The 19,435-nt window shown below is 42.1% G+C and overlaps 1 protein-coding gene across 4 annotated transcripts in view; it reads right to left on the bottom strand.

Annotated features, from left to right (window-relative positions):
• Nucleotides 1-378: 378 nt before the first annotated feature.
• The window catches only part of rsbn1 (round spermatid basic protein 1), an 81,293-nt gene continuing 62,236 nt past the window's right edge, over nt 379-19,435 (bottom strand). For 2 of the 4 annotated variants that reach the window (XM_033042287.1, XM_033042289.1), the window contains 5 exons: nt 3,712-3,852; nt 2,419-2,561; nt 2,160-2,327; nt 1,568-1,676; nt 379-796 (listed from right to left, as the gene is read on the bottom strand). In XM_033042287.1, the coding sequence (XP_032898178.1) occupies nt 434-796; nt 1,568-1,676; nt 2,160-2,327; nt 2,419-2,561; nt 3,712-3,852 (924 nt within the window). In that variant the 3' untranslated portion in view covers nt 379-433. The remainder of the gene's footprint in view (nt 797-1,567; nt 1,677-2,159; nt 2,328-2,418; nt 2,562-3,711; nt 3,853-19,435) is intronic. The other 2 variants (XM_033042288.1, XM_033042290.1) reach the window with 1 other exon arrangement.

Genomic DNA, 19,435 nt, shown 5'->3' with positions numbered 1-19,435 from the left:
ATTTCATCCACAGATGAATTCTCTGGGTTGCCAGTAAGATGCAAAACAGCAGTGGCAAGTCTTCATTATGTACGCTCTATTCTGAAGATGAGGAATGGAATCCTTCAATTATGTTGGTTTTATCGTGCCAGATACACATGCTGGATTATTCTCTCTGAAATGAAGTGCACGTTCAAAAGACCATTACCTTTTCAGGACTGTACCGGAAACAGATTAAAAGAGCTAAAATCCTAGCCGTGAGTGACCTGACAATCTGTGTAAACAGGGGCTGAGTGCATTTTAATGTCACCGCAATTCAAGGGATACACTTTAAGAACGGCACGATTTCTTCACTAAAATTTGAATCCCAGCTAACTTATAAAACTAAAACTTCACATCCCTGTTTAAAAAGAAAGAAAAAATATTTATTTAAAAAGTCGAGTATATACACACGTTATTGTGGAAAATTTTGCTGAATTCGGGGGTGATGACTGTGATCGTCCTGTATTACAGGCAACTTGGCCTGGACTTCAGGCTCCACTGCCATATCATCTGAACAACTCGCATCAGTTTCTGTCTTCATTTCTTTAGTGGCAATGTCAGAGTCTGTGTTTGGTTCTGTTTTTGTCTCTTCCTGGTGGTAACTCTTCAGGCGTATATGCCACGCTAGGCTGCAAACAGCAGACACAGTTTTGAACTGGTGAATGACATTTCGAGGAATAAAATAAATGTCGTTGTCTGAAAGCTGGATTTTGGAGTAGCGGATACCCTCTCTCCGTAATTGGTTGAGCTTTGCTTCATCCACCCATTGCACACACTGAAAAAAAAGAAATCAGTTTAGTAGATTGTCCTTGCTGTAAATGACACTGGCTCAGAGGTCTTTGGGGCAAAGCAGCTTACACCTACTCCATTCATTAGACATTGTCATTCAACCACATTATTGGCTGGTGAGCCTTACCTCAGTAGTAGGGAAATGACTGAAGATTCTTTTGCACAGAATTTACTATCATTTAGAAAATCACAGATAAAGTGTGAGGTTTTGTGCGGGAGAGATTTGTCTCACAAATTTGGTGGGAGTTTTTAAATTAGATAACGAAGATGAATGATGAGGGTGGAAACAGGCCCTGCGGCCCAACTTGCCCACACCGGCCAATATGTCCCAGCTACACTAGTCTCACCTGCCAACATTTGGTCCCTATCCTTCCAAACCTGTCCTATCCATGTACCTGTCTAACTGCTTCTTAAATGTTGGGATAGTCCCTGCCTCAACTACCTCCTCTGGCAGCTTTTTCCATACATACATTACCCTTTGTGTGAAAAACATACTGTACTGTTGTATATTATAATTTTCAATTCAAAATTGTTTTTACCCTGCAAGTGTGAGCTGATGTCAGCCTGGGAAGGGAACGGGTTTTCTCGGACTTGACAGAACCACAGATCAAACAGTCTAACAGTTAGATGTCAGGTTTCAGGAACAAAACTCTGCAACATGGCGCAATGAGTCAAACATCCAATGGACAACACGGTACACGAGTAACTCTACATGTGAACTCCTGCTGAACTCTGGAGCAAGAGTTGAACATAATACCTGTGACACAGGTGGCTCGTGTAGATCCAGCTGTAATCGTTGTACAACATCTGTAAAGTCCTCTGCATGAAAACATACCACGTCTTTGGTTATCCGAATCTGGTCACTCCTGCCAAGAAGGGAACACAAGTTTTATTTCTATCCTTGAGATAGTTATATTAATTTCTGAAAGGGTAAGGGGGGGGGGGTTCTTCCTCAGATTCTTTCTAGAACCTTTACCCCTTAAACCTTAATCCATGCCCTCTAAATTTAGATCATCCTCATATGGAGAAAGGTTTCTTCCCATCTTGCCTAGATATCCCCTTGAATTTTGTACATCTTCGCCTTCTCTGCTTCCCGGATAAGAAGCCATGGTTGCCTCTTAACTCAAACACCATCCTCTGGAAATTTGCCCACATTCCTCCCCTTGTGTAGCAGTCATCAGCAGATTTTACCCTGAATACTGAGGTTACCAGGGATCAACGCTAGGACTCACGGCTACTTGATATAGCACTGTTGAGAGCATGGTAGGTAAAATTAAAGTACTTTGATGGCCGACATGCCGAATAAACCTGCAATGGAAAGAAATAGACGGAAACCATGATCTTCTTACCACTCTCCATACTGCACAGCCTTCAGCACGCCTACGGCTGCTGTGCTCTTCCAATCAAAGCCTTGCCCCACATGGTCTGCATGAGCTCGCGTCCTATCTTCAAAGAGTATTTCGCGAGGTTCACTGGCCCGAGGTAGATACTGGAGATTCTTGATTTCATTCATTGATCTGTGAAAGAATGGAAAGGAGTCAAAGCCAAGCTTGCCATGAGTCATGGAAAAGATGATCAAAAGTTGTTACGCCACAGGCATATTCCTACCGTCGCCTCTTGAAGGGGGACTTTGGCATATCTGCAGTTGGAATCATCTGTTCACCGGGTCTCACCCACATGATAGGGCCATCGTCACTCTGCGACCGGCAGTGCAGCTGAAGGTTGGACAGTGTCCCCCAAGGCAGAGTCATCTGGTTATGAAGATACACCCATAAAAAATGACTGAGAACAATTCAGGATCCCACGTGCATAATAAATGGCCACATTTCTTAGAATAAGAGTACAGAAGCAATCCACTCAGCCCGTGTTGCCTTAGGGCCAATTTTATTGTTATTGGCGTCAATTTGATCTTTCCTTCAGTCCTGCAAAGTTTTTTAAATCACATTTTGTAAAAATTGCATAAACAGCTACATGAATCTGCTGAGTTCAATTTGTTACTTGCGCCGTAAATACTTCGTACTTTGTAATATTTATCCAGCTCCATTTTAAAGTTACTACCAAATTCGATCTACCAACCTTTTTGGTTGTGCATTCCAGTTCATAATGATTCACACTATTCTAAACAAAACCTCTCATCTCTCTGGTGGTTTTCAGCAGAGTGTGTTGTTCTATTGGCAAGTTTCAAAAGTTCTCATTTGTCCTTGGCACTCGGTCTACCAAGGCCTAGTGATCTCCCAGTTGCTAACCATTCCCCTTCTAAACTCCCCTTCCAATTCCCACACTGACCTTTCTGTCCTGGGCCTCCGTCATTGACAGAGCGAAGCCACACGCAAACTGGAGGAACAGCCCCTCATATTCTGCTTGGGTAGCTTACAACCAAATGTATGAACATTGGATTCACCAATTTTAGCTAACCCCCTCACTAGCACCCCCCTCCCCCCTCCCCCCTCCCCCCCCCTCCCCCCCCATGCCCTACCACCTATTTCTCCCCTCCTGCCACATTCCTTTCTCTGGCTTTACAATCTGCAACTCTTCATACCGGTCTCACATCTTCCTTCCTTATCTTTGGCATTTGTTCCAACCATCTGCCTATCCCCCATGCGCATCAACATGACAATAACCATATATTGGGTAATGTTGATCAGAACGTTGGAGACAACTCCATTGCTCCTCTTTACAACGGGGGGGGGGGGGGGGGGGGGGGGCAGAGGATCTATTACGACTGCAATAAAGGGCAGATTTCTGAAAGTCAACTCTTAACAACGGGAATGCCAGATTAGAATATGGGCTCAGGTTTCTGGACTAGGGCATGAACCACAATTTTCGGAGTCCGAAAGCACTACGCAATAAATAAATAAACACCATCCTGCAGCAAAATGAAAGTTACCCCAGTAAACTTACTTTCAAAAATGGAGATTCTTCCAACATATCAAGAAACTCTGGGAAGTAATCTCCAACTTCTTCATCCACTGCTCCCACCAAGCTGATCTGTCTCATTGGGCCCGCTCTGTATGTGCCAGAACAGTAAGTCCGTGAAACCTGCTTGGTGGAGAAAGAAATTCAGTTAATAATTCCTAGGAATGAGGTGTATTTGCCCACAGATGACAGCTACACAATAGAGGGATTTGTTTAGCATTCAATTGGGATAGGCAATTCTGCTTCACCCGTTCAATTGAGTCATACTGCACAGATAATTACTCTGTGCCTGGGCTTGCTTTCTAAGGATCTATCTCCATTGGGCCTGTCCCACATACGCAACTTTTTCGGCGACTGCCGGCACCCGTAGCGGCGACCAGACGCTACGACTCTTTGGGTGACTAGGAGACTACTCACGATCATACAGACGACATGTCGTGGGGTGAAGCCTGTATGGTCGTGAGTAGTCGCCCAACGAGTCGTACCTTGTTCTGGATTGGGTCGTTGAAAATTTTCGGCGACCTGTAACGACCTATGACGGATGCTGGAAAAGTCGCGTAAGTGGGACAGGCCCTTAAGTTGCACTCTTCTTCTCTTTTCCATAGCTTTGAGCTTTGCTGATTTTAATTTTTTTAAGTATATATCATTTGAAAGTCATTTTTAAAAGTGTTTTCATCACTCTTTTTGGCAATTCATCCCGGCTAAATTAGAATACAGATTGTCGCAGTACAGGGTCTGTACTGTAATCTCTACAGTACAGAGTCTGTACTACAGGCAGCAGATCCCATCATTTTCTCAAGAGCAGTTGAGGACGTGCAATAAATACTACTCTGATCAATGATGCACATCTCATTCCTGAATTTAAAAAAAAAATCATAACCATGTGCAAAAAAAAATGTTTGTTTCCTTTATCGATTACCTTGAACATGTGAACATATCTGCACAGTATTAAACACATCTATGGTAAGCAATGCTCGTTTTATAAACAGGTGATGCATAAAAATGAAAATATTTAGGACAAAGGTGATGCCTGATAGATATTAAACTCTTCTCCTTAAGGTGTTCCTGTTATGATAAGGACTTGTGTTCCCATAACCAGAAAGCTCTCTCCAGATCACGCCAGTGTTATAATCTCTACAGTACTATTCACACACATTTTTACGCTTTAGTAATGCTAATTCCTATGACAGCATCAGCTTTATAAAATATGCAGAGCTTAGTTTTTCACCAATTTACAACTACATTTTGCATCAGACTGTCCAGACAATAAATCAAGAAAACATACTGCATTTAGAAAAACTGCAATTACCTTAAACTTTAAATTAAATTGAAACAGGATCAATCCCTCTTAAATGACTGGCTGCTCACCAAAAACACAATTTAGATGCACTTTTCTCAAATCACTTAGAGTGTGTAGGCATCAATGGCAAGGTCAGTATTTATGGCCCATCTTTAATTGCTAAGAGACTTGATAGGTCATTTCAAAGGACAGTTAAGAGTCAACCACATTGCTGATATTCGAATGGCAGATCTCAAAAGTGCTATTCTCTTCTCAAAAGACTGCTGATGAACCAATGGATTTTTAATGTAAGTTTGCTCATTATACAATTGCCATTAATTATTATTATTTTTCCCATTTTAATTCATTAATTACATTTAAATTCATGATAGCTCTGAAATACGAACTCTGTTCTGGATCGGAAAGGTCATGCTTTTGGATTGCTACCTTCCATCATCCCAGCCTGTCAAACGTGACAGCTGATGGCCACAGGCAATATGATGAGCACTTACACCTATTGGGCTGGGATAATTCCAAGTTACAGAAATCAAATCCTTGTCCTCTGAGGGCACAGCATGCCTGCCCTCAAAAGCCACGAAAGACATTGCCTTTCAGTAGTTCCTGGGTGAGCAGCTAATACTCAAAATTAGTTTGACCATGCCTCCTATTATTTTTTTAAATGCCATGTATTGTTTAGCTTAACAATACTGCGAGGAAACAGGCCCTTCAGCCCACCAAGTCCGCTGTGACCATTGATCAACTGCACACTAGATTCTAGTCATGCACACTTGGGACAATTAACAGAGGCCAATTAACCTACAAACTTGCACATCTTTGGAATGTGGGAGGAAACCGGAGCACCTGTAGAAAACCCGCGTGGTCACAGGGTGAACGTGCAAACTACGTACAGACGGCACCCGTAATCAAGATAGAATAAGGCAGCAACTCTACTGCTGTACTACTGAAAAGGTTACCCTAATAGCCTGTAACTATTTTGAACTAGTTACCAGCAATACTTTATAGTACTCAACTCTAGGTGGAAGAATTTATAGAAATGTCTAATCCCTGCAGCTCCACCACTTAAACAATGATCTAACGCTTTAAGGCCCGAGGTAAATATTAAGTAATGTCAATATTCCATACACAGTCTCTGATCAGATTTAGTCATAGAGTGATATAGTGTGAAAACAGGCCCTTTGGCCCAACTTGCCCACAACGGCCAACATGTCTCAACTACACTAATCCCACCTGCCCACGTTTAGTCGATATCCCTCCAAACCTGTCCAATCCATGCACTTCTCTAACTGTTTCTTAAATGTTGGGGTGGTCCCTGCCTCAACTACCTCCTCTGATCTAATGACATTTCTTACAGTAGGGATATAATAACTACTGTAATTTAATATAGACACGATTCTAACAGATTGTTGGAATTTAATACAGAGAAATGTGAGGTGTTGCATTTTGTAAAGTCCAACATGGGCAGGTCCTACACAGTGAATGGTAGGGCTTTGAGATGTGTTGTAGAGCACAGGGATCTAAGAGTGCAGGTATATAGTTCTTTGAAGTATGTGAGGTGGTCAAAAGGTTTTTTGGCACATTAGCCTTCATCAGTCAGAGTATTAAGTTTGGAAGTTGGGAGGTCATGTCGCAGTTACACAAGACCTTGGTGAGGCCGCATTTAGAATATTGTGTTCAGTTCTGGACACCAAGTTATAGGAAAGATATTGTTAAGTTGGAAAGGGTGCAGAGATTAACAAGGATGTTGCCAGGACTCGAGGGCCTAAGCTATAGGGAGAGGTTGAGCAGGCTGGGACTCAATTCCCTGGAGCGCAGGACAAAGAGGGGTGATCTTATAGAGGTGTATAAAATCACGAGAGGAATAAATCAGGTAGATGCAGTCTCTTGCGCACAGTAGGGGAATCGAGAGGTTTAAGATGAAGAGGGAAAGATTTTATAAGAATCTGACAGGTAACTTTTTCACAAAGAGGGTGGTGGGTGTATAGAACGAGCTGCCGGAGGAGGTAGTTGAGGCAGGGACTATCACAATGTTTAAGAAACAGACAAGTACATGGATATAAACAGGTTTTGAGGGATATGGGCCAAACGCAGACAAGTGGGACATGTAGCTGGGACATGTTGGTCGGTATAGGCAAGTTGGGCCGAAGGCCTGTTTCCACAGTGTATGACTATGACTATCTAGGACTTCCAGAGAGATCATTCATTTCTGTCAGGGGAAAAGAACATGAGATTCAGAAGGGAAAGTGGAGCCGAATCTGTAAAGAGCAAATGCAATGGGGCCTCATGTTATTAATTCAATTGCTGGATGTGGAAGCTGTCAACAATGCCAGCATTTCTTGTCCCTATTAGTCCTTAAATTGAGATGGCAAATCACACATGGCAGTTCTATATTCATATATAAGCACCGTATTGTTCTTCCCTAGGATGATGTCAGGGAACTAAATAGATTTTTACTGACAATCGAGTGACTTCCTACTGTTACTCTTATTTCTGAAAATGTGATTTCTAAAATAGCTACACTATACCCACAAATATCTCAACTCTCTCCTAGTCTTGAGCTGAAAATTTCCCTAAGAACCCAGAGATTCCCAACCTGCGACATTCATCAACATGATATTGCGAGCCTGGACTATCAATTACACCTTTTACACAGTGCTGTACAGAACTAAAAAAAGCGGCTTCAACGCAACAGGCATGTCCGAGGATCAAGAAAAATTCCTAACCCAAAATATCTTCAAGGATCCTCCAATTGTCACAAAATCTTTCCTACATCCATGCATTTCCAAAATATCCAACTTCCCTCTATCAAATTGCATATTAGTTATCTACCTCAGCATCCAAGGTGGCTAGGCAGGTTAGATGTTGAGATGCTCTCATTGTTAGGAGAGTCACAAACATGGGGACCAGAAAAAGAACCAGTCATTTAATATTGAGGTGCCTGAAAATGTCTTCTCTTGGAGGGAGGTGAATCTGGACTTTTCTGCTGCCAATAGTAGTGGCGCAGCGGTAGAGATGCCGCCTAATAGCATCAGAGACCGGGTTTGTTGCTGTCGGGGAATTTTCTTCCATAGATCCTGACTTTGAGTGCTGTTTGTACGGAGTTTGTACATTCTCTCTGTGACACATGGGTTTTCTCCGGGAGCTCCTCCCACACTCCAAAGATGTACAGGTTTGTAGGTTAAATGGCTTCTGAAAATTGTAAACTGTTCCTAGTGTGTTGGATGGTGCTAGAGTAGGGAGTGATCACTCGTCGGCACGGACTCGGTGGGTCGGTGGGCCTGTTTCCACGCTGTATCTCTAGAGTCTAAAGTAAAGTTTAAATCATTGGATGTATTTAAGATGGAGACAAATAAAGATTTGAAAGTTTGAGGAGTTGAAGCAAGCATAGATCAGCCATAATCTTATTGAATGGGTAATGGGTATAGTAGAGTGTTTTTTCGTTCAATTTCCAAGTGTAAAAACAAACATTCAAGAGCAGTTCTGATGAAGTACTAATCCAGGCAAGGAGGAATTGCACTTGCACTTTGTATCTATCTTTGGTATAAACCAGCATCTGTAGTTCTTTATTTCTACAAGGAGGAATCAATGCTGTGTTCTATTCTTTCCACTCGATGGCGCTGTGATCAAGTGTCAAGAAAGTCATACCGGGCACACAAAAATGCTGGAGAAACTCAGCGGGTGCAGCAGCATCTATGGAGCGAAGGAAATAGGCGACGTTTCGGGCCGGGTCATACCGGGCATATTTATTTGTCAAATACACCAGATATGCAGAAATAATGAAAGTCTTACTTGGTGTACATTAGACCCAACAACAAAATAAAAATAACAATTCACTTATTGTGTAAGTAAACCAAATCACAATTGTGCAAAAGGCACATCATGTGGAGCAACCAAACTCCCGAGTGGTTCGCTACTGAGGCAGGGTTGTGGTTAGTGTTGCACAGGGTAGTTCAACAGCCTGATAGTTGCTGTTCTTGAATTTGGAGGTGATGGTTCTCTGACTCCTATACCCTCTTCCCGATGGTAGCAATAAGGAGAGAGTGTGGCTAGGATATTGTGGGTCTTTAATATTTGCTCCCGTCTTGTAATTACTGAAAAAGGCTTTGATGCAACCAGTCACCATACTCTCCACAGTACACCTGCAGAAGTTCGATAGAGTATTCAGTAACATGCTGAATCTCCTAAAATGTTGGAGATAGTAGAGATGCTGGTGAGCTTTCTTTGCGATTGCATCAATGTGCTGGGCTCAGGACATAGCTGTGTACACCCAGGAACTTGAAGGTGTTGACTCTCGCCATTGTTGTCCTGCCAATGAAGGCAGATGCATGGTCCCATAGTATTCTCTTCCTGAAGTCAATAAACACCACGCTAATGTTTTGGCCTCGCTAATGTTGATAGCAAGATTGTTCATAGGGCACCATTGAAACAGATTAATCAACCTACTGTGACTCATCTTTACCAACTGTGGTATCATCGGTGAATTTAAATGTGACTTTGGAGTCGTTTCTGGCTACACAATCATGGACATATAGAGAGAGTAGAGCAGGAGACTAAGCCCATAGCAAAGCTGCCTGTGATTATCTTTAACGAGGTGTTGTTATCAATCCGTACTGATTGAGCTCTGCTGATGAAGTTAAAGGTCTAGTTGCACAGGGGAGAGTTGGAAACCCAGTTTCCTGTGTTTGACGGTAGACAAAAGTGCTGGAGAAACTCAGCGGGTGTAGCAGCATCTATGGAGCGAAGGAAATAGGCAACGTTTTGGGACGAAAACCCTTCTGGGTTTCGTCCCGTAATGTTGCCTATTTCCTTCAGGGTTTCGGCCTGAAACGTTGCCTATTTCCTTCGCTCCATAGATGCTGCTGCACCCGCTGAGTTTCTCCAGCACTTTTGTCTACCTTTGATTTCCAGCATCTGCAGTTCCTTCTTAAATTCCTGTGTTTGACAATGGGTCTGGAGTGGTGGTGTTGAATGCAGTGATGTAGAGGTTGAACAATGTACTTGTTCTTGTTGTCCAAGTGGACCCTTCGCAGAGTAGTAGCCAGTGAGATCTCATCCACTGCCGATATGTTGTGGCAGAAGGCGAATTGAAATGGGTCTGGGACATCACTGAGGTGGGAGTTGATTTGTGTTATAGCAAGCCTCTCAAACATCTTTGTCACAAACGACCAGAGTGCCAATGGTCAGTAGTCATTGAGGCATGTCACCTTGCTCTACTTGGCAATCAATATTAATGGACGTCCCTTTAAAGTAGATTGGGAACTTAGATCATCAAGTGAGAGGTTGGAGATATCCGTGAAAACATCACCCTGTTGGTCTGCACAGGTTTTGGGAATGTAGCCAGGTACAGCATGAGGGCTGGATGCTTTCTGAGATAAGGGTTCACCCTCATGAAGGATATTCTGATGTCGGCAGCAGAGACCAAGATCACACAAAGTCATTGGGCACTGTGATGGTTTGTGAAGGTGCACCATTGTTCACATGCATATCGTTTGTGAGCCAAGGCCATTTTTCACAAAAAGATTGGACAATTTCCAAATTAATTCAGAAATATTAGTTGGTATTTTTTTTTAAACAAGATTTTGCTGCAGTCCTAAACGATAGTGACAGTTTAAAAAAAGGACAGTGCTGCTAGCTTGGACAATGCATCTTTAGATAGGATTTGCAAATTGGACATGAATATGTAAACGTATATGTATTCTTTTTAGGTTCAAAATTCCAGCAAGTGTCAAGAACATTAAGAAAGAAGGAACTGCAGATGCTGGTTTACAAAAAGAGATGCAAAGTGGTGGAGTAACTCAGCAGGTTAGGCAGCATCTCTGGAGACCATGGATATATGTCATAAGGCATAGGACTAGAATTAGGCCATTCGGCCCATCATGTCTACGCCATTCAATCATGGCTGATCTATCTCTCCCTCCTAACCCCATTCTCCTGCCTTCTCCCCATAACCTGACAGCTGTACTAATCAAGAATCTATTTCTGCCTTAAAAATATCCACTGACGTAGCCTCCACAGTCTTCTGTGGCAAAGAATTCCACAGATTCCCCACCTTCTGACTAAAGAATTCATGGTGGTTCAGGTCAGGACCTTTCTTCAGACTGACTGTGGGATTGGGAGGTGGGTAGAGAATAAATTTCCGAAGAAAGGAGGGGCAGGACAAAGTCTGGCAAGTGAGGGGTTTTTTTTTGATAGGCAGACGGCTTGACAAAGGCCAGAGATGGAAAGACAAAGTGTGGAGACCAAAAGAATGAAGAGTTGCGAATTGTATAGCTTGTGGATAGAATGTAAGTGGAAGGGAGAGGGAGGAGAAACATTGTTATACAAGTCCAGGTAGGGATAGGGGAGAAAGGGGGAGGCGAGGTTGGTAGTTACCCAAAGTTAGGGAATTCAATGTTCATACTGTAAGCTCTGCAAGCAGAATATGAGGTCCTGCTCCTCCAGTTTGCGTGTGGCCTTACTCTGGCAATGGAGGCCCAGGACAGCAACAGTCAGTTTGTGAATGGGAAGAGGATTCCTTCTAGCTTTACAATTCACAACTCTTCAATTCTTTTGTCTCACACCTGTCTTTTCATCTCCAGCATTTGTCCAACCATCTGCTTATCAAACCCCCTCCTAACTTGTTACACACCTTTTACTTGCCAGGCTTTGACACACCCTCCCCTTTTCGTCTCCAGTTTCCTTCTCCCCATCTCCCCCCCCCCCTCCCCCAATCATTCTGAAGAAGAATCCTGACTTGAAACATCACCTATCCATGTTCTCTAGAGATGCAGCCTGACCTGCAGTTACTCCTGCACTTTGTGTCTTTTTGTAATGTCAAGAAAAGTTGCTTGCAGCCCACAGCAGCCGGCAAATCCAACCCTGTCTACCCCATTGATCTTTCACATGCTTGTTTGTATGAACAGGCTGTACACCAGTTGTGCATTCTTGAGCTCTGGAGGGTATTAACAGTTTCTACACAAAGTGCAATATTTTAACTTTGGCGGCAATGCAGAGTACGTCTGTAATTTGCAATGAGTGTGTCAGAATTTACACAATTCAACAAGAACATATCAGTATTCATTGGAGATCCCCTAAAATATGTTGAGATTTATAGTTTTTAAGAAAGTTGTACAGAAGGATGGGTTGCACTTGAACCCGAGGGGGACCAATATCCTGGCGGGGAAATTTGCAAAGGCTACTGGGGAGACTTTAAACTAGAATGGTTGGGGCGAGGGACTCAAATAGAGAAAGCTAGTAGACAGAATGGGAGGCAGGAAGCAGAAAAGGGAAGCACTCGGACACAAGAGGAGAAAGAAGAAAAAGGAAATAAACAGAGAATAAGAGGCGGGGGGGTTTCTTAAATGTGCACATTTTAATGCTAGGAGCATTGTAAGAAAGGTGGATGAGCTTAGAGTCTGGATAGACACCTGGAAGTATGATGTTGTGGCGATCAGTGAAACATGGTTGCAGGAGGGCTGTGATTGGAAACTAAATATTCCAGGATTTCGTTGCTTCAGGTGTGATAGAATTGGAGGGGCAAGAGGTGGAGGTGTTGCATTGCTAGTCAGGGAAGATATTACAGCAGTGCTTTGGCAGGATAGATTGGAGGGCTCATCTAGGGAGGCTATTTGGGTGGAACTGAGAAGTGGGAAAGGTGTAGCAACACTTATAGGGGTGTATTATAGACCGCCAAATGGGAGATCGAGAATTGGAAGAGCAAATATGTAAGGAGATAGCAGATATTAGTAGTAAGCACAAGGTAGTGATTGTGGGAGATTTCAACTTTCCACACATAGACTGGGAAACACATTCTGTAAATGGGCTGGATGGTTTGGAGTTTGTAAAATGTGTGCAGGATAGATTTTTGCAGCAATACATAGAGGTACCTACTAGAGGAGGGGCAGTGCTGGACCTCCTGTTAGGAAATGAGACGGGACAGGTGGCGGAGGTATGCGTTGGGGAGCACTTCGGGTCCAGTGATCACAATTCCATTAGTTTCAATATGATTATGGAGAGGGTCAGAACTGGACCTAGGGTTGAGATTTTTGATTGGAGAAAGGCTAAATTTGATGAGATGCAAAATGATTTAAAAGGAGTGAACTGGGACATTTTGTTTTATGGGAAGGATGTAGAAGAGAAATGGAGGACATTTAAAGGGGAAATTTTAAGAGTACAGAATCTTTATGTTCCTGTTCGGTTGAAAGGAAAGTAAAAATTGGGAAGAGCCCTGGTTTTCAAGGGAAATTGGACATCTTGTTCGGAAAAAGAGGGAGATCTACAATAATTATAGGCAGCATGAAGTAAATGAGGTGCTTGAGGAGTATAAGGATGTAAAAAGAATCTTAAGAAAGAAATTAGAAAAGCTAAAAGAAGATATGAGGTTGCTTTGGCAAGTAAGGTGAAAGTAAATCCAAAGGGTTTCTACAGCTATATTAATAGCAAAAGGATAACAAGGGATAAAATTGGTCCATTGGAGAGACAGAGTGGACAGCTATCTGCAGAGCCAAAAGAGATGGGGGAGATATTGAACAATTTCTTTTCTTCGGTATTCACCAAGGAGAAGGATATTGAATTATGTGAGGTAAGGGAAACTAGTAGAGTAGCTATGGATACTATGAGTTTCAAAGTAAAAGAAGTACTGACACTTTTGAAAAATATAAAAGTGGATAAGTCTCCAGGTCCTGACAGGATATTCCCTAGGACATTGAGGGAAGTTAGTGTAGAAATAGCCGGGGCTATGACAGAAATATTTCAAATGTCATTAGAAACGGGAATAGTCCCCGAGGATTGGCGTACTGCGCATGTTGTTCCATTGTTTAAAAAGGGTTCTAAGAGTAAACCTAGCAATTATAGACCTGTTAGTTTGACTTCAGTGGTGGGCAAATTAATGGAAAAGATACTTAGAGATAATATATATAAGCATCTGGATAAACAGGGTCTGATTAGGAACAGTCAACATGGATTTGTGCCTGGAAGGCCATGTTTGACTAATCTTTTTGAATTTTTTGAAGAGGTTACTAGGGAAATTGACGAGGTTAAAGCAGTGGATATTGTCTATATGGACTTTAGTAAGGCATTTGACAAGGTTCCTCATGGAAGGTTGGTTAAGAAGGTTCAACTGTTGGGTATAAATGCAGGAGTAGCAAGATGGATTCAACAGTGGCTGAATGGGAGACGCCAGAGGGTAATGGTGGATGGCTGTTTGTCGGGTTGGAGGCAGGTGACTAGTGGGGTGCCTCAGGGATCTGTGTTGGGTCCTTTGTTGTTTGTCATGTACATCAATGATCTGGATGAAGGTGTGGTAAATTGGATTAGTAAGTATGCAGATGATACCAAGTTGGGGATAATGAAGAGGATTTCCAAAGTCTACAGAGTGATTTAGGCCATTTGGAAGAATGGGCTGAAAGATGGCAGATGGAGTTTAATGCTTATAAATGTGAGGTGCTACACCTTGGCAGGACAAATCAAAATAGGACGTACATGGTAAATGGTAGGGAATTGAAGAATGCAGTTGAACAGAGGGATCTGGGAATAACCGTGCATAGTTCCTTGAAGGTGGAATCTCATATAGATAGGGTGGTAAAGAAAGCTTTTGGTATGCTAGCCTTTATAAATCAGAGCATTGAGTATAGAAGCTGGGATGTAATGTTAAAATTGTACAAGGCATTGGTGAGACCAAATCTGGAGTATGGTGTACAATTTTGGTCGCCCAATTATAGGAAGGATGTCAACAAAATAGAGAGTACAGAGGAGATTTACTAGAATGTTGCCTGGGTTTCAACAACTAAGTTACAGAGAAAGGTTGAATAAGTTAGGTCTTTATTCTCTGGAGCGCAGAAGGTTAAGGGGGGACTTGATAGAGGTCTTTAAAATGATGAGAGGGATAGACAGAGTTGATGTGGACAAGCTTTTCCCTTTGAGAATAGGGAAGATTCAAACAAGAGGACATTACTTTAGAATTAAGGGACAGAAGTTTAGGGGTAACATGAGGGGGAACTTCTTTACTCAGAGAGTGGTAGCGGTGTGGAATGAGCTTCCAGTGGAAGTGGTGGAGGCAGGTTCATTGGTATAATTTTAAAATAAATTGGATAGGCATATGGATGAGAAGGGAGTGGAGGGTTATGGTATGAGTGCAGGCAGGTGGGACTAAGAGAAAATAATTGTTCGACACGGACTTGTAGGGCCGAGATGGCCTGTTTCCGTGCTGTAATTGTTATATGGTTATATGATTATAAGAAGGAACTGCAGATGTTGGAAAATCGAAGGTACACAAAAATGCTGGAGAAACTCAGCGGGTGCAGCAGCATCTATGGAGCGAAGGAAATAGGCAACGTTTCAGGCCGAAACCCTGAAGGAAATAGGCAACGTTTCGGGACTAAACCCGGAAGGGTTTCGGCCTTAAACGTTTCCTATTTCCATCGCTCCGTAGATGCTGCTGCACCCGCTGAGTTTCTCCAGCATTTTTGTGTTCCTTCGATTTTCCAGCATCTGCAGCATTCCAGCATCTGCATACCTGTTGAGATTTATAGTTCAGGGGAGCAGGTTAGTATTGAAGGAGACGCAGGTGTGCGCATATTTATAAGGGATCTAGGAATGTTTAATTTATAGATTATCCCAGGAAGTTATAATTAAAGGAGAGTTTCTGGAAAGTGCTAGTCTTTATAAATGGTTTTCAGTAATGTGTGGCCATGATATGACAATAAGTTGTGCAGCTGTTTGAGTTTAAAACAACATCTGGAGGGCCTCTCTCGGATGTTTCTCATGTCAGTAAACATTATTGTTTGCAATAAGGCTGAACCTTACTGCTAAAGCTTTTGAATTTTACCCACATGCTGCTGAGAGTTGGACTTCGGTGGGTACTAACATTCTCCAGCCAGTACTAGGTAAACATTAAACACAGCCGATCATAAACTGGCATCAATCCAGTCTGCTCAACCAAACCGCAAGCCGATGGGACTGTGAGCACGCATGCACGCACACCACACACACAATTATAATTAATAAACCTTCAACCTGCAGGAAGCTGCAGCCAGACAACAATCCAGTTGTATTTTCCACCAGTCCTCCAGCAGTAGGCTCTGTTTGATATTTCAATCTGTGAACGTGAAGTCACGGGACAGAAGTTTTCTATCAGTGGGTCATGGAGGAATATTGGCCAGGTTAGTGTTCTGCCTTAGGCATTGTGTTCAATGACATGCAATCAGCAAAATGATTTGCCCCCTCACCCAGAAGTGAACGGTTGAGATGCAATTCATTTCAAATCATTTGTGAACTGCTGTTAAAATACTGCAAAGGATAAGCTAAATTATAGTCAAAGGGCAGTCCCTACAAGTCAGAACAAATCCCCCAGCTTTGTTGGGAGGATTAAAAGAATATTTGGGAAGCTGCCAACTGTAAAACACATCATGGTACACTTGAACTCGAGCAGCCAGCTGGCGCAGGTGTAGTTGCTTACTGTGGACTCCTTAGTAATAGGTCACTTATTCAGTTAAAACAAGAGGAAGCGGCAGCTTCAAAGATTATACAATGTTATAGCAAGATTATTATTCATAAGAACATAGATTAAAGGGTGATTCAAATGAGAATTTTTCAAGAAACTAATGTTTTGATGAAAGGAAACCACCAGGACTGATGGATGAGCCTACAGCAGGGGATGTAAACTTACAGCTAATCATTCTGGAGAGATATATTGGGAACACAGAGCAGAACTATAAAACCATACAAAACGTGCAATACATTTTAATTCAGAAATTAATGAATTTTATGTAAAAGATAATGGAGCCAAGTATACTTTCAATGTATACTTCACAGGATTTGTATTATAGTCATACAGCATAGAGACAGGTCCTTTGGCCCAACATGCCCACTAATGTGCCCCATCTACACTAGTCCCACCTGCCTGCGTTTGGCCCGTATCCCTCCAAACTTCATTTAAGGGAGAACTAGGTAAGAAAACTTAAGGGAGGTTTTGTTAATTGTAGTATTTACTGGTGCTTTTTTTTGCAGTACATTTAATGAATGGTACAAGAGGTTTAACTTTCAGTTGAGACTTTAAATTGGTTCACCATGCAATTAAAAATAAAAATTCCCTCGAATGGAGAAAGGGAATGTGTCCGATCTACAGTTTATCCTACAACCAACTTCACAAAAGATTAGGTTTTGGACATCACTGCGTTTTGTAGAGGCTTGCTGTGCACAAATTGGCTGTCTTACTTGTATTTAACATAGTACATTCATGGATGCAATGTGATTTTGGATATACAGAGAATGTGAAAAATGACATGCAAAAACAATGTATTTTCTTATTTTGAGCACAAAGATGTCATGCCATTGATCAATGGACAGTACCGCATTTCAGAGTCACAATGCCGCGGTTTCCAGTCTCACTCCACAGAATCAAGCACAAAATCTAGTCCAACAGATTAGCATTGAAGTGAGGAAATGCTGAACTGGCAGGCATGGCATCTGATGAATGAGACATTAAACCATGGCCCCTACTCGCCTCAATATGGCAGCAAAAGGCTTCCACGGCACCACTTGACAAGGGTTTGCCATTTTCAGGCCAATATAATTCCTCAGTTAACATTGCCTAAATGCCTGATTTTTGAAATGGGTGACGTTTGGGTCAAAACCCTTTTTCAGACAGTCTCGACCCGAAACGTCACCATTCCTTCTATCCAGAGATGCTGCCTGTCCCGCTGAGTTTCTCCAGCATTTTGTATCTATCTTTAGTGGACACCTTAGATATATATACCTCTAGTAAACACCAGAAAACTGCATGTACGACATATTCAGGAAGCAGAACTAATTGGACACTTTATACGATACGATAGAATTGGTCTGCCAACAGTCATAGAACACAACAAAATACATGAAACATGAAATAAAGGTTAAAGTGATGAGTGGAAAGTGCAGGATTTGGGATGTGACTACCCCACGACAGAAGGGAGAGAGAGTTGTACAGTTTGATAGCCACAGGGAAAAGGTATCTCCTGTGGCATCTGTGCTGCTTACAGAGCAAAATGCAAAGTGCTGGAGGAACTCAGTGAGTCAGGCAGTATCTGTGCAGTCACCCATTCCTTCTCTCCAGAGATGCTGCCTGTCCTACTGAGTTACTCCAGCATTCTGTATCTCTCTTCGGTGAAGTTCCTTCCTACACAGTATCTATTTAATGGATAGATGCGTGTCAGGTCAGAACCCTTCTTCAAACGTTCTTCAAATGTTCTGTTATTTGTCTTCAACACAACCATATTGATTAATCTGAATATATAGATCTAAAGAAAATTAAACACATTTTACAAAAGCACATCTGGCACAAGGTTATGGGATGTTTCCAATTATAATATTAACTTACCCAAGTGTTCAATTTGTAGCATTATTAATTTGTACCTTTCTCAGAAAACAGAACCGAATTGTAGCAAGCTATTCTCACCATAAATTCATACAATCTTAAAAAACAAAAACAAATAGAGCTCATTCAAAATTCTGAAACCACTGAGCTTGTTTTCATAAAGCCATTAGTAATTGGACAAATTGACTGTTAGTTCTTTGACTGGAGACTTTGGAACGGAGCCTTCACACTAAGGGGTCTGAAACCGGGCAGAGTCTGAAGAAGGGTCTCGACCCGAAACGTCACCCATTCCTTCTCTCCAGAGATGTTGCCTGTCCCACTGAGTTACTGCAGCTTTTTGTGTCTACCTTCAAACTAAGGAATGTTTTTAGCCTTGCTGAAAAACAGGAAATAGGTTTGGAAGGGCAGGGGAATTACATTCTTCAAGTTGCTGTTGTGCAAAGTTTACAAAGCAAAATCAAGGAGAGAAGTCTGCAGATGTGAAGATAGCTCTGAGCATATATAATGGGTAAAAGATGAAAGTCAAAAGACACCACTGAATTCTTTGATATTCAGCAGCTTATTTCACAAGAAAAAATGAAAATAATGAAACAATCTACACCAGGTGGCATTAGTGTAAAGAGACAGAGACAGTGGGTTAATGCTTCAGGTCAAAGACTGAGAACTGAAAAAGTGTGAACACAAGTTAACGTTGCAGAAAGGGTGAGGGAAGGCTGAATATAACAAAGGAAATATCTCTAATAGGGAGAAGCCACATTTGCCATGATAAACATGTGTAGTATTTCCGCTGACTGGATGGCATGTACCTAAAAGCTTTTCATTGTACCTCGGTACACATGACATTAAACTAAACTAAACCAAACCAGTTCAGGTGGAAATGCCCAGCAAGTCGAGCTGTGCTAGTGGAGATAAATACTGAGTTATTACTACAGATGGTGGACCTAGAGCAGAAATGGTCAATTCAGTCACGGAGTTACCTCAAACCACTGAATTTGACAGTCTGGTAGGTTGCAACATTTCCTCATGCTAACATTCGGCCTAGTCATACCAGTGCAGGAGGACAGAGGTTGAAGTGGAATAGT

Source organism: Amblyraja radiata, chromosome 24 (assembly GCF_010909765.2).
Source record: "Amblyraja radiata isolate CabotCenter1 chromosome 24, sAmbRad1.1.pri, whole genome shotgun sequence".
NCBI lineage: Eukaryota > Metazoa > Chordata > Chondrichthyes > Rajiformes > Rajidae > Amblyraja > Amblyraja radiata.
This window is presented reverse-complemented; position numbering and strand designations above follow the sequence as displayed.